This window comes from Cydia pomonella, chromosome 1 (assembly GCF_033807575.1).
Source record: "Cydia pomonella isolate Wapato2018A chromosome 1, ilCydPomo1, whole genome shotgun sequence".
Classification (NCBI taxonomy): Eukaryota; Metazoa; Arthropoda; class Insecta; order Lepidoptera; family Tortricidae; genus Cydia; species Cydia pomonella.
The window spans coordinates 35,116,802-35,141,828 of NC_084703.1; the positions used below are offsets into that span (position 1 = coordinate 35,116,802).

Consider the following 25,027-nt stretch of genomic DNA (forward strand, 5'->3'; position numbering starts at 1 on the left):
CGCGAAACCTTAGGTACTAAATGAAGCGATACATTGACATGACGTCACGTCTAAGTAGCAGTCGTCTTGATGTGTGGAAAAACAAGAAAATTATCCTTTCAACTGTGACACATGTATTGCGTTTATGTAAACCAATTAAGACTTGAACTAAAATACTTTATGCGGAAATATACTTTAGTTGCTTCTTTTTCCTTTTAGCTTCCACTTCTTACTCCAATGCCGTCTATTTCAGGGAACGATGAAGAAAAATAATATTATCCGGTTTGTATTTCCTAGTACCTCTGGTTACCCGCTCCTGCTGCCTTCGCATAAATTGCAGACTCTGCGAAACACAAACTGAATTTAAACAATTTAGTTCCCACTGCTGGGTTTAGATAGGCAATTTAAAACATTTTCGTAATAACTCTGTCGCTACATATTTGTATTTATGTTACTAAAAAATTGTGCTTAAAGAACCAGGACGGTGTCTCGGTCAATTCAGGAGGGGCGTAAAGCCAGGAAAGAGGGAGACAAAAGCTATGGCGTGCCGGGCGAAACTTGTGAAGGAAGATATGGCCGTCGTGCGGGCGTTTATCTTTTATCCTAATTACTCTGAAAATATACTTCTGTTTAAAATTTCACTCGTCGGATTCCTCGGCTATATCACTAGCTTTTTTGTAAAATTATACTACTATTGTGTGCAGTAACGATATTCAGCTGATAATAAATGAAAATAAGACATGTTTTCGTGATTGTTTTCGAGACGTTAAACTGTCAACTTTCGCGTCCACGTCAAATCAACTCATGATTCTCTCACATATTGATTTAATTCTATCATGTAATATCATTTTGTAGAACCAACACCCATTAATTAAAAAAATAATTAAACAGAAATCAACTTTGTTCTATTAGGCACTGCTATACGGTTTGTCTTGAATCTGAATTAGGACATAGGATACTTTTTATCCTGGGAATCCCTAAGGCGTTGAAATGAGACATTCATATTCATATATTTATAAATATTTCGATCCTTAGGCATTTGCCGTAGATTTTCCTTTTGATCCTTGATTTTTATTTTAAAATACAACGCGAATTTCAGTTTGATTTTTCTGCGTAATTTTGTAGCTCACAGATGCAAGCAAAGGGTCATCCCATTTGCTGTAATGGATTAATTACCTACAAATATGTTACTCGTAGTTCAAAGAACGACGCTTAGTCTGCTTGGCTTTGCATCCGCAGAATTCGTGGAATTTTTAGATTGAAGAGAAAATTGAAAAACGATTTACCCTGAACAAATTGGGTATACGCAACAAATAGTTTTTCTATTTCGGCTTGGATTGGATAACGTTGATATCTGTATGTTTTGGATTTGAGTTTTTATTTTTAAAATCCCCTGTGTTAAAGCAAGCAAAAATCGGTCAAGAGCACGTAAACTCGGCTGTACTTTTTACGTGACAGCTGCCGATGAAGATTATATAATATTACTAGCTTCTGCCCGCGACTTTATCTGCGTAGAATAATGATGATGATTGTTAAAAAGTCAAACTATCTTCATATCACATCTAAATCGGTTGAGTGGTTTAAGCGTGAAGATGTAACAGACATACAGACACAAGGACAAGCATTATTACTTTCGCATTTATAACATTAAATATGATAATATGTACTTATGTATATTTTGCTACAACTTTTTCTATTAAATACGTACTGCTACTAAAACACCTGTTACAATGCAATATTGTGATGGCATCTAGCTGACTTGATGAATGATGATGCAGACCGAAGGTAGCTATAGGAAGCATAATAATAAGGTGCTAAAAGAACGCAACTTCATTGAGTTTAGCTTAATTATGGCCTGTTCCGTTAAGTCTTTTTACAAGAATCAAGGCTACAAAGTATTCATCGACAATACACCTCTATTTCAAATTCTCTTTGACAGGAACTAATGCTGACTTTGGTAGGTAGGTATTTCTGGTTTATTTATTTCCATGTTTTAATATACTATATGGTACATATTTAGACTTTATTTACAACATTTATAAATTATTTTATTATGTAATGTGAGCTTTCGCAAATATTTTTATTTCACTAGTTACTTATTCTGTAAATTCAAGAATGTCACTAATTCCGCTTTTGATAATAGTTTGGCAAAATTATTTGGGTTTGAATATTCGATAATATTGTGTCGCCAATTTCAGGTCTTAGCAATGATTTTGCTTTTTTCTTTGGAACCTTGGAATCTATTATGACTTTGTGATATATATACTCGTATGTTATCACCTAGTTTCATGTTAAAGTATGTAACTTTACTTTTGAGTGACATTAACGTGAGACACTTCATTCGGTTCTTGTCTGTTTTAATTTTTTTGTCTTTTAATTATTTATATAAGAATTCAAGCCTTGGCGACCCTCTACATCTCTAAGGATAATTTAATATATATTTTTATATTTTATCTCTGACACTTAGAGACTTATACATCTCTAAAGAATTTTAGTATTTTATGGTTTTATTTTTTTATCATAGTTTTTTTTGTGTAATTTGACATTTAGAGACAGTATACATCTCTAATAAAGTATTTATTATTTCATAGATTCGATATTTGTAATTGTTTTTTTTTTTTTTTATTTATTGTTTGTAAAAATGGACATGTAAAAGTGCCCCTGTGGCCTATTTGCTGAATAAATGTTTGATATTTGATATTTGATATAGTAATTTTCCTGCGAATACAAAATATTAATGCCAAATCGATAGAAAGTTTTGCAAAAAACCATTTTGCATTAGGGTGCGTATGTGTAATATAAAAATGGTTTATTTTGAATAGAATCACTAATCAAGGACTAAATAACATCTGAAAGGTTTGTACTTATCTGTGAAAAGAGAAATACAGTTAGCAATATAAATTTGCATCAAGAATGATTTTATTGGTAAATAACTTAAATTTACTCAGTACGGTGTTGTAATATATTGGAATACGGAATAATTATAATCGAACGAGCGAGGGAAGCGAAGTTCTTACAATCAACAACAAGTCCCTACATTTCGATCTTTTTAGGGTTCCGTAGCCAAATGGCATAAAACGGAAACCTTATAGTTTCGCCATGTCCGTCTGTCTGTCCGAGGCTTTGCTTCGTGGTCGTTAGTGCTAGAAAGATGAAATTTGGCATGGATATATAAATCAATAAAGCCGACAAAGTCGTACAATAAAATCTAAAAATTTAATTTTTTTTAGGGTACCTCCCCTACACGTAAAGTGGGGGTGAAATTTTTTTTTCGCTTCAACCCTAGAGTGTGGAGTATCGTTGGAAAGGTCTTTCAAAACTAATGGGGGTTTTCAAGAAACATTTTTTGATAAACTTAATATATTCGGAGATAATCGCTCCGAAAGAAAAAAAAATGTGCCCTCTAACTTTTGAACCATAGGTTACAAAACACACACAAACAAAAATATGAAAAAAATCGTGGAAGTACAGCTTAAGAAAGACATTAAATGAAAACTATAGCGGACATGATCAGTTTAGCTGTTTTTGAGTTATCGCAAAAAAAAATCCCTTCATAGTAAAAAGACTTATTTTAATTAGGTACTGATTATGCAAATTTGCCTATTTGTTTAACTCAGGTGAAAGGTACCGTTTCATCCCTTGGTTAACAATTTACTATACTTTAAGCTCCAGTTTAGCTTATTGTGACGGAAGAGTAACTACGGAACCCTACACTGAGCGTGGCCCGACATGCTCTTGGCCGGTTATTTGACTAAACTTTCAGAGGATAGTTAGTTCCGCAATAACTTTAGTAGGTAAATATGTTCTAATTTAAATGAACTTATGTAAACGTATTGTTGAGGACATTATATTTTTTAAATGAAGTACATACCAAACATAACAAAGGAACATACAACCGAATTGATAACCTTCTGAAAATATGAAATCGGCTAATAAAATATATTAGTAAAATGCCTGCACACGAGAAAGTTAAACATAACTATGATTACTCGTACATTACGATATTTACGATACCGATGCCTCTAGGCATGTTGCTAGGTAGGTAGTATTTATTATGGCATAACTGGTTTTAGTTGGTGCGTTTGAGAAGAATGCGGTTATTATTTATCATGTTTCGACCATTATATTTTTATTTTTTATTTTATTTATTCAAACCATTGACATATATCTTATTTTAACAGATTACATAGTATTACAGTGAAACACTACGGTACTGTGTATTGCATACAATATTATTACTATCCTAAAACGTTAACATAAAATTGTGTTATACAATAACAATAAACTTATACTAACAACAGGAAGACAGGCGATCAGCCATCGCCTCACACAACCTGTGACATTCGCCACATAAATCTTCTGAGTCTGGTGCTAACTTGAGAAGTGCGTTTAGGTATTGTAAGGCGCAAACTAATGGTAAGTTCCTGTTCGCCACAGTGCGTGCTTTAGGAACTGCCAGTAAGTCGCGATTACATGGCCTACAATTAGTCTTTGAAACAGAGGGGGCACGTGAATTACCTATAAGTAGGCAGGTATAAATAATGGCGATAAAGCAACATTTAGTGGCCATGCATTAGGACATTGCGATAACGTACAGATGAACACCTACTATTTATTATAAGTAGGTATTTTATATTACTTACAATATCAAATAAAATAGAATATTTTCAGAAAGTTACTTAGGGACACTAAGAATACTTGATTTCGTATATACTTACACGTCTTGTAAAAATAAATATCATTTTTTAATTTTTACTTTTTTAACTTTTAAATATTTGGTTTCTCTTATTAAATATCTAAAATATCTTCGTGCACTAACGCTCAGTTTACTTACTTTCTAGGTAAAGTTACGGAATAGAAAGTTCAATGTACCTTTATATAAGTGATGGTTCCGGTAAAAATTTGTAAAACTTTTATGCAACTGTATCAAAATAATAATTGCTTATTGCCATTACTTATATAAAACCATAGAGAAATAATATTCCCTTAATACTCGTAATACTGACGATTTCTACTTCCGACACATCGGTACCTACTATCGGGTTCATTTTTACGTGCTATGCGCAATTAGAGGCTGTAGAAGCTACTCTATGCGTATGAGGCTTCTTCCTATCAGTTCCAATAGTCAAATCCACAAACAAATGATAACGAAGTAGGTACTAACTCTCCCGTCTAATATTTTCGTTAGAAAAAAGGACGTACTTTACTTTTATTGTCTAATAAAATTTTAAATGATAACAAACGTAGCTACACATTACAAGGGTGCGTCATAAAAATATGCTCATATGATGATCGATCGATAAGGTCTCGGTCTCTCGTTATCCCGTTTGGGCCCAAACATACTCTCATTGTTTTCTCTGTGATCCATTTTAAATTAAATTATATCAATGAAAGCTACAACTGTACGGTGTTGCATTTTAATTTGTGGTTTGTAGGTGATCGTACTGAATGTTGAAATATTCGAGTATGGAAAATGTTAGGTGTGATTATCGACGTTTGCAAATTGTATGCGTCCGTATGTCGAGCGATGCCATAAGTATTATGAACGTTTAGGTCGATCCAAACCATTAATTGGCTAGTATGATACCGTTGTCGAGTCCCCGAGCAGCGCGGCAGCAATGGTAACGGGCAGGGCACCGGACAGGTGCGGTCGCCCGACGCGATGCTCACGCCCAACCTGTTCGGGCCAGCGCATATCTGATCGACGCTATAGGTAACTGTGTTTTCCGTCTGTTAATACTACTCGTATCATCACGTAAACTAGTCACGATGTTACGCCCTTTGATCTCTAACCTTAAAGTAAATAACTATCAAAAAATCTTAATTATAGCGAGTATTCAATGCCTTTTAGTCGGAAACCACGAGGTTTAAAAATTAACTTGCTTTCTTTTTATTATTTATCACGATGTATGTCTGTATTGACCTCATTATAACTTTATGTAACATGTTTTATATTTCTGTAGTTAGAGGAATCCGGTAGGACCCAATCATTTTATTTTAAAAAGTGATAAAATCAAAATACGTACCAATTTGGACCCGGGTATGTCCTTAAACTACGTCCAAAAGAGAGGTATGGGCAATGTGAATGTCATCTCGCCTTGTGTGGTAGGGCACAGCACAGCAGATGTCATTCCAGATCTAGAGCAGAGCCCAACCGGGGAAGTACCTCCACCTTACAGAAAACCGCAGCCAAATAACACTTGACCCTACTCATAGTGTTGTGTTCCTGCCGGTGAGTAAGGTTGCCAGAGCTCAACGAGGGGGGTGGGGTTAGGGTCGGCAACGCGCATGTAACTCCTCTGGAGTTGCAGGTGTACATAGGCTACGGAGACTGCTTACCATCAGGCAGGCCGTATGCTTGTTTGCCACCGACGTAGTATTAAAAAAAAAAATATTTTATCAGCACTCCAATTTGACCTAACGATACTTATGACATATGCATGCCAAAAATTATTCCCTAGTGGTTTTCTTACTGCCTAGTGAACGCTCGGCGTAGGTAAGTACACTAGGTACTGTGTTGATCGTTATGTGGCCTCGCCAACCCGCCCAGCGGGCGCCTATAGATATTGCATGGTTTTTGGAGTGCTGTTTATAATTTTTGTCGGGCAGTAAATGTGTTAATACAATGGTTAATCTTCCTCCTGTACTCGTACCAGACTCCCCCGGGCTCTTCCTACTAGATAGCTATACTAATACAGAAGTTAACATTTATAATGTATCAGAAACATGCACTCCATCTTTATATTTTGTAATTTGTCCTTGTATTTAACAGGCTTTCCCCAAAAAGAGCACTCCGAAATTAATTGCTTTAAATTTGCGGCAAATGAATTCCATAACGAGCAAGCAAAGCATTTAGGTTTTACCTAATTAGCGATTAATTTATAAAATATGATGACTTACGCAATGAGGTAAGCTATAGCCAGAAATACATTTTTTGTGCGTAAACATTTTAGGTACTTAATCAAAAAACAACGGCTCACCTACACAAAAGTACTGTACAAGTACCAACGTAACATAATTGAATAACTCAGTAACTGGTTCGTATTTAGATTCCACGCACTAAATATTCCTAAACACGTTACGCCTCATTCTTCTAATCTAACCTGTATCGCCGTTATAACAGAAATATGTACATACTTAAATTTACGAGTACCTACCACACCAGAAAACATTATAAAATCTTTATTGCTTTAAACCTTACATTACAATTCCCGTGCCCATCAATAAATTATTTTATGTTAAACGTAAACCTGAATGATATTATTATGATAATTTAAATAAATCAACTAGCTTAGAGATTACACTAAATAACTAGATAGGTACTTACTGTAATAATTTTAGCAGTTCTTTGGGGCATACTCGTAGTACATAAGGCCGAGTAAAATTCTTGCGTTAATCAATGGCAAATGATTCATGGGCTGCACAAGGTAGCTCAGCTACCTACATTGATTGTCAATTAATCGCACGCACATCTTGACTATGTTAATTAATCTCGGATTAGATGGACTAGCTACCGATATTTTAAATAATATTGATTAGTTGAACATATTTTGTATCTAAATATATCTGTAAAGGCCGTGAGTTGCATGACATAGAGTTACTTCTATTTTCCTGTCCCCAATATTTTAATGAATGTGGAACGTACTTAATATATTACAAAATACAAATATTTATAGTTTTAATAAGTTAAAAAAAAAACAGTATAAATTAAATTAAAAGTGTGGTATATTATTCGATAGGTCTTTAAAAATAATAGATATTAAGGTTTCTAAGAGCGTTTTATTTAGAAATAAAACTTCGTTAAACGTAGTGCGACAAGCAGTTGGCCGATTTTATTGTTTAATTAACGCGTGTTTTTTTTTTTAATTTAACAGGTTCAACCGGAACGTAATTAATATTTGCTTAAAGGTTTATTTATAAGGGTTAATATTTTAATTCCAGGGTCCCCTTGGAAAGTAGAGGTTATGGCCGGCCCAGCGGGCGGCGGCGGGGGCGAGCCCACCAGACTCATCCCCGCAAGAGTTCCCGCTGTATTTGAAATCTCCACCTCACCTGGTGCCGCCGCATTCAGCAAAACCGAGGTACATTCGCTTTTTGCAGACTGTTAGCGCATACGCGACTAGGCGTTAAGAATTACATCGTTCCACAAAGCACACTTAGGGCAGTCGTATAAGAACGTGTCAATAAGTATTTAAATCTCCAACACGCACTGACCAAGGCTAGGAGTGATGATGATGAGCTTCAATAAATAAATAAATTGCCAATAAACTCTTGATATTTTTTTTTGGAAATCTTATATGTAGGTTTGTTTCTATTAGTTCTAAACGTGGCATCTTGTTTTTGATAATGCTGATTATATGTAAAAGTTTAAAACACTGATTGCAGTTAATCCACACGAACTAAGCATATTGATCATATGGATTGAAATACATGATGTTGCCGTTAAACTTAAGCTATCTGGTAAACTGCAGGGATTGATTAAACAATTCCCTGGCTAGCGGCGCCGCTGGCTGAATGATAGTGGATGAATCCCTTCGTGTAAGTGATCACATCGATTACATGCTATTGTTCGCAACGGCAACACCGACCGTTTAATAAACGTAACTAACTGTGCATTCAGAGATAAGCATTGTGGGTTCCTTTACAGTCCTATGCAATTATCGGATTTGGTATAAATAGGAGTCCCTATGTCATGGTGTATCTACACGAAAACGGATCATTTTATAATGCAATTTTTAAAACAAAGAATATCGTTTCCATGACTGGAGATTAAAATGTGTTTTATGTAGGTCGAGGTGACGGTGACTGCCCCGTCGCGCCGGCCGGTGACCGCCCGTGTGCTGGACGTCTCGGAGCGCCCCGGCGTCTACAGAATAGAGTTCACGCCCGAAGAAGTCGGCACTCACCTTATTGATGTACTTAACCATTCTTGAGAACTTATAGTAATTGTAATATATGTAATACAAAGTAGATATGTCTCAGTTGTTGTCGTTATTTGTCATATATCTGATAACAATCATCTATAGACATGCGCTTTGAGGTTTTCTTTATGACCTTATTAATCGTTAAAACTGTGAGCCTCTTTAAAATTCGAATCTCAGAAAAATATTTCTAGTGCACGTTAACAAAATTTGGAACTCGTACCTACTTCCGGTTTATACCCATTTGACTGGGTTCGATTCCCAGCTTGTGAAGACTTCCTAGTGTGAGGTTATTCGGACGGTATTTTATTTTTAATGTTTTTATTTTTAATTTGCATAATCAATATCATAGTTCTGTACAGCAAATTTATCACCTAAGTACTTATTGTTCCCAAAATTACCCGAAGACCGTTACACTGAAAAAAATAGATAGCCGAACTGGTTTTGTAACTTTACTAAATAACTTAACTACGGTTATAAGAAAATAAACTTTGCATAAATTTACAAACTTATTTTGTAGTGTATACCCAATACCTGAACACTGATAGCCAAACACGGTTTTGTAACATATAACACATAGTTCGCAAGTCCCAATTTTTGTGTAAACAGTAACCAAAATTATGTTACAGTTATGCAAACATTTCTTTCAGTGTAGTTCATCTATAACTAATATTATAAACTTTTGTGTTGTACAGGTAGCTATTGCTGGTGACAAGTTGGCCGCGGGTCCTTTGGTGGCAAAGGTATACGACGCTAGTCTCATAAAGGTTACGGACATCGGGAATGCTGTAGTCGGCCAACAATCTCAGTTCAGAGGTAAATCATTTTTATTTCGTGCTTACAGATCTTGATATGAAGTTACAGAGTTATGTATTATTAATCAGAATCACCCCTATGATGGGACTGGCACCAGTAATGGGATGGTATAGACATATCCTGTAATATAAGTATTTACCATCAGTGTTTAAGCACACACTTTACACAAGAGCAATAGAGCTGCTTAATTTCAATTTTTCATTGATATTTGTTACTTTGAAAATTAATGGAGCCATACATTCCATGACTGGAGCAACAAAAAACATAGTTTTAATTTGTTACTAATATTGAAACCAATTGCGACAGCATTTCATAAAATACATAGAAAACATAAAGGACGAATAGGACATTCAACTTTTAACGCATATAGCGGTAGAAATATTACAGGTGTCGGTGATATATCAAAAATACTTAAAATTTTCTCTTAAATGTCCCATGATTGGTGCCGTTAACATATTAATACATTTTATTTTCAGTGGACGCTAGTGCTGCTGGCGAAGGCCAATTAGAAATATCAATAAATGAAGGTGAAGTGCCTAACCACGTACAGGTATGCTATAATTTGTAATTACCTACGTTAAAATAATGTTGATGAAACAAAATCTGACTAACTTTACCCTTTTCAGGTGGTTGGTGGCGGACGTTGCCTCGTATTTTGGAGACCCGAAACACCGACCCCGCACAGAGTAGATATTAAGTTCAACGGGGAGCCGGTGCCGTCGTCGCCTTTTATATTCAACGTAGCGCCAGCACAAAGAGTCACTATTGACACGTCACAAATTGGTGAGTTGGAAAATGATTAAAAATATTATTTTTATTACCACGACGGTGGCAAGCAAGCATACGGCCCGCCTGATGGTAAGCAGTCACCGTAGCCTATAGACGCCTGCAACTCCAGAGATGTTACATGCGCGTTGCCGACCCTTTAAAAATCTGTATACTCTTTTTTTGAAGAACCTCAAAGAATATCAAAGATACATTGATTGAGTAAGATGTGTAAAATCTAAGACAATTTCATGCTTCGAATTTGACAAGAATATTAGTAAAATAGATGTTACGTTTAATTTTAAGGACAAATAAATAAAAAATGCCTGGGGTCTTCCGCACTAGGCATCGCCTGTATCGTAAGTGCCGGTTACAGTATAAATTATAATGCTAGCTAAAAGTTATACAATTTACTCCAGTAGGTATCTACTTATTTATAAAACGAACGAAATATCTTTATTTAGGGAGTTAATTAATTATATTTTTATTACAAGATTCATCAGTTTTAAGATTTAGATGTATATTTTTGAGAAAGGAGTAAATTTGATATCTATTAAAATTTTCTTATTTTTGGAACGTAATTCTTACGATGAAAAGATCGAGTTGACTTGACATAGGCTTAGAACGCACTGCGATTAATTTCTTGCAGTTTCAGACCCGCAAAAAGTGTCGTGCATGCTTCATACGCACTTGCAAGACTCAATCAGCAAGAAAATAGACCGAAACCGTAAGAAATTAATCGCAGTGCGTTTAATGATAAAAAATTTAAGCGTGCGTTTAAAGCAGTATAATGACACCAGCCACCCGCCCCGGCTTCGCACGGGTAGTAAAGTGTAAGCGAATCGAATCACTTTTGGTGCGGTCCCTAGCCTGCTTAATATTATTCGCGCAAAATTATTAATTATTTATTTATTCCTAAGATATTCAGTTATACTGTATGGTGTAAAGGGCCATTTCAATCTGTATGATATGCTCTGCTCAATTTAACTAACGTATTTAATTTGGTAATTATTAATACTGTATCCGTGTATCTTTTCAAATTTTTAGAAGTTAAGAATGGGTATAGGAAATATAGACATACACATCGCGGACTTTTTTGTATACCAATGAAAGAGACAAAATCCCACCATAATACATTGTGTAGTTATAGCTCAAACAGATTAGGCAGCATTTTCAATTAAAGGAGCTTTAACGAGATTAGGAGACAGCGTGATTTTTTCCGACATCATTAGCAAATATCGTCATAATATGAATAAATAAAATATTATCATTAATTTACACAAAACTTTAATAAATTATACACCTAAACCTTCCTCAAGAATCACTCTATTGATAGGTGAAACCCGCATGTAAAATCAGTTCAGTAGTTTTTGAGTTTATCGCGAACATACAGACAGACGCAGCGGGGGACTTCGTTTTATAAAGTGTACGTGAAGATAACGTTTTAAACGTTTTCCGCCATAGCTAGCTAACTTTTTAATTGATCAGTGCTACCAACTGTACAAAATCAATATGCGCGCGTTCAAGTTTATTGGCAGATGCTAAACCCATGCCAACATCACATTGCCTGTAACGTACAGCAAATTATTGTAGAAAATGTAATTTTATGCTGCATTACAGTATATCACGCACTAGTGTAGCGGTTAAATTTGCATAGTGAATTGCGTGTAATAAGCGTAACTATGTGACACATTAGCGCGTCGTGGACTGTCGTGGACTAAAATGTGTGAAACGTCATTGTCACACAGCTGTCATTCTTGTTGTCAATCGAGTTAATTGATTTTAACTCTAGAACGTAGTGATTATATGCTCTTTGTCTAACTCGATTTTCTTGTTTCCTATTCTTAATTAATCCGTTTCCTTCAATTATACAACCGACTATTTCATAAATTTATGAGCGTCGATAGTCAAGTTTTGTTTTGTAAATAATTATGGCACACAGGCACAGTGTTGTACATGACCTCTGTAAATTAGCCAGGTAAGATGCCTAACAAACTTTAAGACTACAAGGCAACTACACATTTCATTTCATCCACTCTGCCCTGAACAACCAGCCTCTCCATTTCGTCGTCTTCCCTGCGCGTAAAGTGACCGTAGTAGCTAAGGATGCGAGAGTGAACGATTGCCAAAAGTCTTTGTGTAACTTTGAGCTCCTGGAGAATTGATATATTAGTGTGACGCTGAGTCCATGATATCCGCAGCATCCTTCTGCGGATATCGTGGACACATTTCATTTAGTTAGTAGGAATCTCTAAACGGGCAGCGATTTCGTTGTGGAGTGGTAGAGTTAAAGGAATCAGCACAATAAAGTTGCAGGAAGATAGACAATTAAGGATATCGGAAATTGGCCCACCCACCAATTTCTTCAACTAATTATGAGCTTATGTTCTCCCAGGTAAATTCCTTTTTTTTATACTAATCTTACTGTTGTAGAACTGATTCCTGTTGGCGAAGTGGCATCATGCACTGTGCGCGTGGAAGGCTCAGCTGGGGGAGAGCTAATAGTGACGGTTCGCGGCCCTCGGGCCGAAGTGCCGGTGCGGCTCACTGGCGACGCAGTCTCCGGGCTATTAGCGAGCTTCACGCCGCGACATGTTGGCCCACATACATTGACTGCACATTACAATAACCAGCCAGTGCCTGTAAGTACTTCCTAAAACATTTGTTGTTGGCATTACTAAGCCATTAATCATTGATTATCCCTTTCTGTCATTCAGACATTTTTTTATGTTAGAAAGAGATAACATTTTTAGAGATTTTGCTAAGTTGTATTAGGCATGGGCAAAGTCACATCTGTGAGGACCTTTACTTTCAATGTGTATTCCCAAGGTATTAAAAATGCGGGACCATGGCCAAGGGACCACTTTGCCCATGCGTAGGTACTCCACTGATAAGAAAGATAATATAGATAGTCAGTTAGCGTTTTGTCTCATTTTGGCTCATGAGGGTTCGGGCTATAGTACAGTTAAGTGTACACATCTTACTCAAAAATATGTCCCATAGCATCCTTTTCCAGTGTAATAAGAGTGTAGTACGTACAATATTTATGAGACAATTCTCTCTATACATATGAGTTTCCCTTGAAGTTATATATGAAAAATCATTTAATAGTTACCACAAACTATTTGGTGAAGGATAGATAACATTTTGAAAAAACCTACATACTGCATGAGTGGAATAAACTACCAGAAGCAGTGATAAATACTCCTTCAGTGAAGAGTTTTAAAACCAAACTTGTCAAACAATTAAAATTATCAAAATAAACAGTAATCATATAAAAAAACAAGTGCAGTTATATACACGCATCAGCTTTCAGCTGCTAGTGTTAAAACAATATAATATAATAATAATAATATATAGCAAAGTAAAGAAAATAAATACATATGTGAAGTCACTAATGTTATTGTATAAAAAAATGAAATCCCATGGTCACAAATTATAGAGGTTCTGGTTGTTAACAGGGTACCCCATTCATCTGTAAAGCCTATGACGGCAAGTTAGTGAGTGTGAATGGAGGGTCATCGGCACGTGTTGGAGTCCCGGTTCAGCTGGCTGTGGATGCAGCACAAGCCGGAGAGGGCAACTTGGAGATCACTGTTGCCGCTCGAGGATTGAACATACCAACTCAAGTACATCCACAGGTATGTTTCTGCACTCTCATTGTTTATGATAGCTTTGATGATTTGAAATCATAATGTTTTTTCTTTGTTTTAGGGCAATGCCAGATTTACAGTTTCATTTACTCCAACTGAGGCTTGTGACCATGTAGTTAATGTGTCATTTAATAAGGTATGTATGTGTGGGCATACTGCAGTGCATTCCCATTAGATAATTATTTTCTTGTTATCACCAGGGCCGGATTTAGGGGAGGGCAACCGGGGCTACAGCCCCGGGGCCTCCACAAAAGAGGGGCCCCCACAATAGAGACTTCGTAAAATTTACCGTTTTATTTGGAAAATAATTTGGGCCAGGGGGCCTCCACTCCTTTGTTGCCCAGAGGCCTCCAGACCTCTAAATCCGGCATTGGTTATCACAGTTGTTTATTGAGCTACTGTAATTATATTTTGTACTTAAGTCTTTTATACTATACATTCCATAAGTAAGGGATGTCGAAATTCAATAGAAATTTTCATCAAACATTTTTATTGAAGTAGCAGTAATAATAGAATTATACATCTGATGTAATGTATGTTGTTTATTTACATTTCATTAAAACAATGGCAAAGCAAGATGCAATTCAAGAATAATAAAATTAATATATCACAGATATAATAATTCATTAGACATGCCTTGAGCAGGTGGCCTGCATCTTTAGATTCTACGCCAAATATTGTGGAAGCTTAAAACACGTTATTGCTAGCTAACGCAGAAGTAAGTTGTTTGTATTAAGTGCTTACAGTCAAATTTGCATTGTGCGCGCGTGTTTTAACATTCTTCACATTCAAGGATAAAATTCTGCTTACAATACACATCTCTTGCTAATACAACATCCGTGTGTCAGTATTTATAAACGCGTGTTTAGTAAAAAAAATCGGCATTGTATGGTCGCTCGGTGCAGATGCGGGTGCCGGGCTGCCCACTGATCGTGGAGGTGTCGGAGGGCAGCGGCGGCGGCGCGCGCGTCACGCTGCCCGGGCCCGCGCCGCTGCACCAGCCCGCCGCGCTCACGCTGCACCATCCCAGCGCCACGCTCGACCAGATAGAGGTCAATGTTGAGGGTCAGTACTACACCCCGCACAGTACGCACTATACAGGACATGACGTAATCGGCTAATTTTTCTGAAGTCGTTTCTGAAGACCAAGGCTATAATGGCTGTCTTGCTACTCCTTATTCATTGATATTTCAGTCAAATCTGTTGCTACTTCATAGTATTTTACTTTGAAACTAGCATCTTGTTAAGGCACAATTTTATTACATTTATTATATTCTGGTGACCTATCGGAAGATCACCCTACGTTATTAATTAAATGTTAGAAACTAAATTAGAGGTGGTTAGAATGTGTGGCTTATAATTAGATGATTTGTCAGTTACCTCGTGTCACACTACTAGTGTTTCTTGTTCCTTAAAGATCATGTTATGCTTCAAAATGTTTGATTATCTTTTTGCAGGCCAGTTTAAATATAAATAAAAGAATGAATAAGACAAATTAACATTTGGATCATCTTCTGAATCAAACAAAACGGAAAATATCGCTCCAAGGGGAAAGATTCTGAATAAACTTGAGATGCTTTGCAGTACTAACAAAGTAACAAGTCCAACCACCTCTTAACTCCGCATTATGTGTTTACTATATTATCACTAATCAATTAACTTGCTTCATAATTCGTATAGCACATTATATTAAAAGTATACATTAAGAATAAATATAATATAAGTAGTCAAAGTTAAAAGTTAGGTCATAGTAACCATAAAAGACCTATAAGAAGTATTGATTTACATCGAGCATCTTTAAATAACCTGATGCCCTTATAAAATACATTGTAACAATCATTGTCGAAAAAGCTCATCCGCTTCGCCCTAACTCTTAACACGGTAGGAGGGAAGATGAGAGGGGGTTAGAGAGGGAGTTAGGGCGAGGCGTTGAGCTGAGCGGTGCGGGGGCGCAGGTCCGAACGGCGCGTCGGTGCCGGCAGCGGTGGCGGCGGCAGGCGCCGGCGTGTTCCGCGCCGAGTTCGTGCCGCGCGCCGTCGGCGAGCACCGCCTCAACGTGCTCGTTGACTCCACGCCCATCCCGGCCAGCCCATTCCATTTAAAGGTAACTCTAATGTAAAGCCCTTTAAATTATTGGAAGTTAATTCAATGAAATACCAATTACAATTTGGAAATTATGAATAGGATTTATTTTGTTATAAACTCTTCTTCTAAGACCACAAAATGTAAACAATACCACTCTACAATGCTTTTTACTGTGCATCTACATCGGTGATTTTTTTAATAATAATATTTTCATTAATTCCAATATTTATCCATAGCATGTTTAAAAATATTAACGATTGTCTCGTTATCTCTCTATTCTCATATCCATTATGCTATTGTGAAATTACCCTTCACAGGTGTACGACGTAACGGCTATAAGAGTCAAAGACGTCGCGCATGGCACCGTCGGAAAGCCTGTCACATTTTTAGGTAAGTTGTATCTTTGAATAGTAGTAATAATCATTATTACCGTAGCGGCTACAAACATTACCATAACGGCTAACAATTGTAGCGGCTTCCATGAAATTAAAAAAACGGGTCGTATTCTTTACAAAGTCCTCATAAGGCCAATCCTCATTGGTATTACCTAACCACGTCTAAAAATGTTCTAAAAGCGTTTCACTCTTTTCTTTAACTCTTTGTCTTCCACTTGTCAGGAAATATATCATCGTATTATTTCATATTTGTATTCAATGATTATTCGTGCAGTGGAGACAATGGCAGCCGGCCCGGGCAATCTGGAGGTGACGGTGAACGGCGGTCGCGTGCCGACGGCGGCCGCCGCGCAGGGCGCGCACACTTACGCCATCAGCTTCACCCCGCGCGACCCGCGCCCGCACACCGTCGAGCTGCGCTTCAACGGTGACCATGTCCCAGGTCAGTAGGTATATTAAGAAGCTATACTACTCGTATTCAGCGCAGAGGCAATCTGGAAGTCACTTGATTACGAGTCGTAGTCTAAACCTATAAGTAAAACAATTGTTCATTTATAGTGTCCTGCCTTTTGCTGTTCATCTATTAAAATTTTAACTGTTTTTAGTTTAACTGATGCCGCAGTCTACTTAAGACTTCTGAAGTATGTGTTTCGTCACGTTAGATCAGAAGACGATCAATCACCAAAAAAGCCATCTTCTAGTCAAACTATAAAATGTTAATAATTCCTTACAGCAAAGTTACAGCTTCCGTTCAGCAGCTTACAGCCTTAAAATGTCAATGAATGGGCAATATTTTTGACACGTTAATAAGGCTGATTTTCACATCAACAGGCAGCCCGTTCGTGTGCCACGTGTCGGCGCCGGCGCGCGTGATCGGCGCGGGCTCGAGCGAATCGCCCGACAAGGTGTCGGTGGGCGACGCGTACACGTTCAGCGTGGACTCGCCCGCTTCGCCGCAGGTGGACGTGCTGGGCCCGGCGCGCCGACCCGTGCCCGTGCAGGTTAGAAAGTCGTCTGTTAGTCTTCTGTATAAAGTATCATTTAATTAATTAGCTCACCGTATTTTTCAGCTGCCTTAGGATTTGATCATTGATTCTTTTTTCTACAATTCTGATACCAATCGAATCTGCTATTACCGTTTTTGTTGTTTTAGGTGTCTGCTGAAGAAACTGTTGGTGAAAACGAACCTAGCAAAAGATACACCATTTCTTTTGTTCCCGTTGATGTTGGCGACCACAGTATCGAGGTGAGATTGCGATCTTTATAGTCGTGTATGTGATATATCGTTTCCCTATATATCTATCCTTTTTTGCACCCAGGTCTTTCGTACCTACTCTAAGTTTAATAGATGTCTATAGTTCGATGAATTCAAAATACTTTCAATATTAGTGCAATATATACTATTGTTTTGACATTAAAGAAATGAAAATATGGCATTAACGATATAGTATAGTCTAGTCAGGTCGTGGCTAGGTGAGAAATCCTTCACATGGCAACGTTACCAGGTCACCTCACATGACAGTGCTGCGGTTGTTGTAGGTCCGAGCCGGCGCAATGGGCGGGCACGTGGAGGGCAGCCCCTTCCTGGTGAAGGCGTACAGTGCGTCGCGGGTCGCCGTCACCGACATCGCGCCGGGCGTCGTCGGCCGCCCCGTCTCTTTCACCATCAACGCTTCTCATGCCGGTATGCAATCCGATTTTCTATCATGATATTCAATGCCTTTGCTTACTAAATTAACACTTTAAACCCAAAACTCTGCTTCTTCGCAACCTCAGTCATAATAAGAATGAACTAATCATTTTGAAATGTTGAGTATCATGTTTAATTTCTAGGTGCTGGCAACTTGGAAATAATCGTAGCCGTAAATGGCAGGAACGTTCCCAATTTTGTTCAGAGCGAAGGAAACGCCAGGTTCAAGGTAATAGATGGTTTATTATTCTTTAATTGATAATAATACATTTTTTTTACCTTGACAGAGAAACATTATTCAGTTCATTGTAATATTTATATACCGTATGGGAAAACTCCACTGTCTGTCGTTGACCAGCCCTAATACCTTGCCTGCGACCCGCTAGGCGGGTTCTCTGTTCGTAGGCACCTTTCGCTACATTATGAGCTGCAACCGACGAGCACGTAGCTCGTGCTAGCAGCGAATGCGTTTAATATTGCTTAACCTCGTTGCTTGGTTTGTCACGCATCTGTTCTAGTAAGTGTCGGTTGCTTTGTTTTCTGTAATGGTAATCATTGTAGTGCAAGGGGAAATGTCACAATTCTGTGCTGAGTAACGAGTCCGTTGATTGTGTTTAGTGCAACCAAACCTTAAAATAACTTGGTGTCGTTCAGGTGAACTTCAAGCCGTCGGATGCGGCGCCTCACACCCTCTCAGTCCGGTTCAACGGACACGCCGTGCCCGGCTCGCCGTTCACGTGCCCCGTGTCGGCCCCGGCCGCCGCTGCCGACGCGCGCGCCTCCGGGCCCGGGCTCGCCTCGACGCCGCGCGGCGAACCCGCCGAAATACACCTCACCGGCTTCCACAGTGAGTATATGAATCACGGAGAGATTGTTGAGGCATTCGCCACTGTTCATAGAGCAAGACAAAATGTAATACGTTCAGTGCACAAAACCGTTTCGACTCCTATAAAGGTCATAGAGGTTGGAAGAGCCTCTCCTTTTCTTTGGCGTAGAATTCACCAGTTCATGCGGTACTCGAACTACTTACAAATAGTGGCAAGTGGCTTGATATTACCCCATTACATATGTATCTATTCATTTAGACTTCACGTTTTGAAATAGTTGTTAAGATGTTAGTCCTTCCAGAATATTGATTGATGTGTTGTTGTTTCTAAATCCTTTAAAATACCCTTATATAGATAAAGCGTTACCTTGAATATATTTAATTAAGGCTCAACACATCTTTCAACCCAACGTACCGATATGATCATATCAATATTATTGATATTTATTTTCTATATTAATATTACATTAAGTTGTTCCTACGTTGTATGCATTTGCGAGAGTGACAATACGTGTGCTCACGTAAATTTAAATGCCCTGCTATTTACTATTCATATTCTCACATTACATCTATAACTTTCTGACTGTGTGTTCAAGCTATGTCTAAGCGAATTTTAAAATCCTTTTTTTATATTTGTAACTAGATGTGTCATAGAATCCACTCAAGCTATGTTTCTTTTCATGTTTTATTGTATAATTATTAATATGATAAGGATGTGCTTTTAGTTTTATATTTTGCATACAGCGAGTGTACGTTTTTGACATATTATGGACTCAGTACTTAACTGCTATGCGTGCTCCTGTTCCTTTTAAGGCAAAATCTATTTATCATATAACAAGTCATCACTGCCTACAGTTATGGTAAAATATTATGATGCAATAGTTGTATTGTCTCAAAAGCGAAATAATGACCTAATTTTATGCTTTAACGTTAGTCTTACTAAAATATCTTTTTTTTTTCAGAATTTGGAAAAAAATATTTTTATTTTGTGCCAAATCGTCTGAACTCTTAATCAAATTGACATCTCTAAATCAAAATTTGTCTGTTGCTCACGCGAAATTATTGGTGAATGAGGGATAATCAAGATAGCGGCCAATATGAACCGATATAACTTCCTTCGAACTTGAAAATGCTGCCAATTTTTTTTAACCATTGAAACAGTCGATTAAATAAAGCAATTTTATTTAAGCTGTTATTTTACTTATTAAAATTTTTATCACTCATACATATCTTAAGACTCTGTAATGTCTATAACAGCGCGAAGAACGAAGTTCGAAAAGTTAAATAACGCTATCGGAATCCGTCATTCGACCTTCGTGTTTCATTTATCTCCAACAGTTTAAACAACAGAACATTTGTAGATGAAACCAAAGAATAAAGAACCGAATAATGCATGAGAGAGCTTGCTTATAGCCGGCGAGCCGACGGTGTACGTGTCGGGGCCGGGCGGCAGCGTGGTGCGCGCGCGGCTGTCGGCGCTGGGCGACGGCCGGTACGCGGCGGCCTACACGCCCGAGGCCGTGGGCCGCCACAGCGTGCAGGTGTCGTGCGCGGGTCGCCACGTGCCCGGCTCGCCCTTCACGTGCAACGTGTACGACGTGCGTCGCGTGCGCGTCACCGGCCTGGGGCCAGGAGGTTAGTTGGCAAGTGGAACTAAACTAAGTGGGTTAAAGGGACATTATTTAACAGAGGTTCATAAGGGTTGTAAGATAAGATAAGTTTAGATAAGATAAGTTTATTAACCTCAAAAGTTTACACCTAATACATAATTTCTTATAATATATTACATAGGATTCATTGTCCAAGAGTTTTTCGCTGATACTTAAAATAGGTATGAACCTGTGCTATATGTAACATTTTATGAATAATATCGTATAGCATACTGAAGTAACCTAGAGCTGCCGGTTCATTGACTGTTTTGTTGACATTGACAACTTTATAGTGTTGTTTATACTATGGAGGATAGAGGTAAGGAAAAAAATCTATGAAATCTCCATCAAAAAACCTTAAATAGGTGGCGCTACAATACATCACTGACAAATTTTTGACTTTGATAAACAACTACAAATCGGTGACAGCGCACTTGACTGCGTCAATAACCTCTTTAAGTTCATGTCATGTCCTTATGCTACCCTAGCGCCACCGGAAAGATTTCGAACTATTATTTGCAACTGCCAGCTAGATACTTTAGCAACAGTTCTCCCATTCTAAATTATTATCCTTACCTCTACCTTCCATAGTTTTTACGTCTAGATATCTATGTAAATAGCGTAAAAAAAGAGTAAAGTGCGTAAACTTTTGCAAATTTATATGACAACTTCATTCATTTTATTTAACTCGCTTGCCTTATTGTATTGGATCGCGAAATCTCGTTAACATATAAAACTGCAAAATTGTATAGTTTCAAAGTGGCTTTACTTGGTAGTTACTTGAAATTTCAATAAGTACTCTTATTTGCAACAACGAATACAAACTGTCTTTGAACAAAATAAAATATACCTCCCCTACATGTGAAGTAGGGATGATTTTTTTTCGCTTCAACCCTATGGTGTGGGGTGTCGTTGGATAGGTATTTCAAAATGAATACGAGTATTCAGAAATCATGATTTGATAAAGGAGATATTATCAGAAATAATCGCTATGAAAAAAAAGCAAACCTATTGGTAACATATGTTAAGTTTAGAAACATATTATAATTTCAATAATTTGCATCCAGTTAAGAAATCAGTGAAGGTAGACCTTACTTGAGATTTACTATAGCTATCCTACCCGAATAAAAAAAATAACAAGATCTTGAATAAGATATTCTAAAGCGTTGTTATATTTTACAGAACTGGAAGGCACCTTAGAAGGACTCAGCTTAGAAGAAGGGGCAGAAGAGGAGCGCGGAGTGGAAGTCGGGAAGGCGGTCACGTTCAGCGTGGACGCGGCCGGCGCGGGCGAGGGCACGCTGGAGCTCGTCGTGTCCACGCCGTCGACGACTGTCAAGGCCGAGGTCAGTTACAAAGTAGCCTGGAGTAGGAGACGGCAAAGTAGTCACCCTTGAGGTCACACACTTATAAAATAAGAAATTTATAATAATTTCGTCTTTGGATTTAGAGGTCGTTTCACGAAAGCTGGCACGACTTACATGTAAAGTTCTAATTTTAATGCTATGTGTTTCATTTAGGTGGTGGCAGTGGCGCGTGGTCTATACGACGTGACATTCGTGCCGGTGTCCAGAGAACCTCACCGCGTGTCCGTCACGTTCAACGAGCAGCCGGTGCCGGGCAGTCCGTTCGTGTGTCGCGTCAGCGAGCCGCATACCTACGTGCAGATCGGTACGATTCTTGAAGCCTTTAGATTTGTCAAGCGTGGAATATAAATAAATCTCTTCTTAGTTGTTAAATAAGTAAATCGACTTAAATAGTAATACACGCACCAACTTGCAGGCGGCATCGCGACAGTAGAAGTGGACGAGAATCTCTCAGACGTAGAGGTGGTGTCGCCGACGGGTGCGCGCGTGGCCGAGGCGCAGATCGAAGACGCCGGCCTGGTCACCTTCCCCGCTAACCGGGTGGGAAGATACTTGGTGCGGAGCGCGAGGGGCCCGATAGCGGAGGTCGAAGCTCTGGACGCTAACGCCGTAAAGGTGCTATCTATCGGGGACGCTGTTGCTCACAGACCTGCCATACTCACAGGTAAGCAGAATTATTTGTAAACAAAGATGTTGAACTTGGTCATATTCCTCACTAATCGCTTGGGAAGGAACTTGCTGCGGAGATCGAGGCGCACTAATAGTCTGGTACCTTCACGACGGCACTCGGTGTAAGCCAAATCTTGATATTGACCAATCGAGAGTGAATTTCTGGGCAAAAATGCTTTCGTATGTCCGACTCACCGGCGATTCTTCTCTACAGGTAACATTTCTCAACTAATTGTCGTGAAATTTGCTGAGCAGGTTCGATTTTTAATAAAACTTTACAAAACAGCGGAGCCATGGGGAAACGCGAGGTCTACAGCTCACAGAGTCTTTAGAAAATATTAAGTCGCGACGATAGTCTATCATTTAGAATACGAGTAAAACTATCGGCGTGGAGTTAACATAAGGCAAACATTCCAGTGAGCACAACACACGCGGGCGCGGGCCGTCTCTCCGGACGCGTGACGTGCGGCGGGCAGACGGTGCCGCACTCGATGCGGCGGCGCGGCGGCGGCCGGCAGGAGCTGGTGTGGCACCCGGCGCGCGCCGCGCCGCACCGGCTGTCGCTGCTGTGGAGCGGCGCGCCCGTGTCCCGGGAGCCGCTCGTCATCGACGTGCTGCCTGCCAGCCATGGACAAGAGGTACCGTGTTCTTGGCACCGTGTTTTAAGATTTCCGCATCCAAGGGATGCCACTGACATCCGTGGGGTTACATACTCGTACAATAGGGTGCGATCGAGTTATTATTTTGACCACATTAAATCAATTATTATGAATATTTAGACCCTCGTACCGTTTCTGTTTCGCTGTGCAGCGCTGTACTTAATTTTACTTTCGGCATGGCTAATAATATTCTGCTTTTTATATCTATATTGCGGAAAGGAAAAAGAAATTGTATATATTTTGCGGTTATGTCATGGTAGTAACATTCACTACTCAGGCCAGCGTGGCGCAGTTATAAGCCGGGTTGTGTCTTAAAAAAATTACAATATGGCGAAGCGATCTTGCAAAGGCTTATTGCCTTTAAAATTAATTTGGCTTCAAATAAAGTATAACTCTCGCAAAATGAGGGGACTAACTGTATGTATCCAGTTCCTCCTACTAGATCACTCACAATCTATTTTATCGCTCCTCTTAATACACAGAGTGCTTTCTGCCTATGCAGGTATCAGCATCCGGGCTTGGGCTATACCAGGCGCAGGTTGGGCGTGTGGCGTCATTCAGCATAGACACGCTTGGGCGGCCGGCGCGCGAGTTCGACGTGGTCGTGTCCGGGCCCGGCTCCCGCGCGCTGCCCGTCCGCTGCTACCAGACCAAATCGGGGCTGCTGCAGGCGGAGTACACCATCACTGAAGTCGGACAGAGCACGATAGGTAACTGAGCCAAACGAGTCGCAGATTGCCCACTTGGCGGTGTTCAACATCTACACCCTGAAATAACGTGGTCACGTTAATAAATCTGAATCTATCTATAATCTATGTATAATAGGCGTACAACTATTCCTATATGGCGATTTACAAGCATTTAATGCCACGATTTATTGTTCCTATAGTTCGTTTTTCTAGCATTAGAAATAAGGTAAACAATATTGACATGTCCATTTAATGGATATTATTGATAACCATAGATGACATGCTGCAATTTCACTTCATGGTTTATTACCGGGAATTCCACAAACGTTCATGTTGCATCTTTTTCCTTTATGCGGGGAAACGGAAAATTGTCGCAAGAACACTAAGTAAACCCAAACCACAAAATTAATTCCATTTTCGGTAAGTCCTATAATTCTATCAGATTATTAAGAAATATGCCCCTGAACCCGAATCGAAACAAACACAGTTTATGTCAAATAATAATTCTTTTGTGACATTCGCAGAGGTCCTCCACTTGTCGAAGCCCGTCACTGGCAGTCCGTACACGTGCGAGTCGTTCGACCCCAAAAAGGTCATCATGTCGGGGTTGCCCACGGGGAACATCATCACACAGACGCCAGTCAACTTCACAGGTTGGTTAAGTTGTAGCAAAACAATTCGAATTACTACTTAATTATGTTTTAATACATTTCTACTACTTACCGTACCGTTTCTACTGTTTAAATACATTTCTAAATTTTATTTGATACACCTCCATCTCCTCCTTTATACATTATATTCTATTGATGATTGAGGCTCCTTCGTACTTTACCGATTAATTTCTATGTTGGCTATACCAATGCC

The 25,027-nt window shown here is 38.7% G+C and overlaps 1 protein-coding gene across 3 annotated transcripts in view; it reads left to right on the forward strand.

The window, feature by feature from the left end:
• Positions 1 to 25,027, forward strand: part of LOC133521118 (filamin-A) — a 105,906-nt gene that overhangs the window by 67,262 nt on the left and 13,617 nt on the right. For all 3 annotated transcript variants that reach the window (XM_061855886.1, XM_061855905.1, XM_061855896.1), the window contains 24 exons: positions 7,921 to 8,060; positions 8,769 to 8,894; positions 9,596 to 9,716; positions 10,193 to 10,266; positions 10,343 to 10,499; positions 12,915 to 13,123; positions 13,943 to 14,122; positions 14,196 to 14,270; positions 15,040 to 15,199; positions 16,090 to 16,238; positions 16,537 to 16,609; positions 16,889 to 17,056; positions 17,446 to 17,615; positions 17,768 to 17,860; positions 18,154 to 18,298; positions 18,448 to 18,533; positions 18,959 to 19,151; positions 20,544 to 20,765; positions 21,962 to 22,125; positions 22,300 to 22,450; positions 22,562 to 22,810; positions 23,233 to 23,453; positions 23,977 to 24,184; positions 24,688 to 24,816. In XM_061855886.1, coding sequence (XP_061711870.1) covers positions 7,921 to 8,060; positions 8,769 to 8,894; positions 9,596 to 9,716; positions 10,193 to 10,266; positions 10,343 to 10,499; positions 12,915 to 13,123; positions 13,943 to 14,122; positions 14,196 to 14,270; positions 15,040 to 15,199; positions 16,090 to 16,238; positions 16,537 to 16,609; positions 16,889 to 17,056; positions 17,446 to 17,615; positions 17,768 to 17,860; positions 18,154 to 18,298; positions 18,448 to 18,533; positions 18,959 to 19,151; positions 20,544 to 20,765; positions 21,962 to 22,125; positions 22,300 to 22,450; positions 22,562 to 22,810; positions 23,233 to 23,453; positions 23,977 to 24,184; positions 24,688 to 24,816 — 3,663 coding nt within the window. The remainder of the gene's footprint in view (positions 1 to 7,920; positions 8,061 to 8,768; positions 8,895 to 9,595; positions 9,717 to 10,192; positions 10,267 to 10,342; positions 10,500 to 12,914; positions 13,124 to 13,942; positions 14,123 to 14,195; positions 14,271 to 15,039; positions 15,200 to 16,089; positions 16,239 to 16,536; positions 16,610 to 16,888; positions 17,057 to 17,445; positions 17,616 to 17,767; positions 17,861 to 18,153; positions 18,299 to 18,447; positions 18,534 to 18,958; positions 19,152 to 20,543; positions 20,766 to 21,961; positions 22,126 to 22,299; positions 22,451 to 22,561; positions 22,811 to 23,232; positions 23,454 to 23,976; positions 24,185 to 24,687; positions 24,817 to 25,027) is intronic.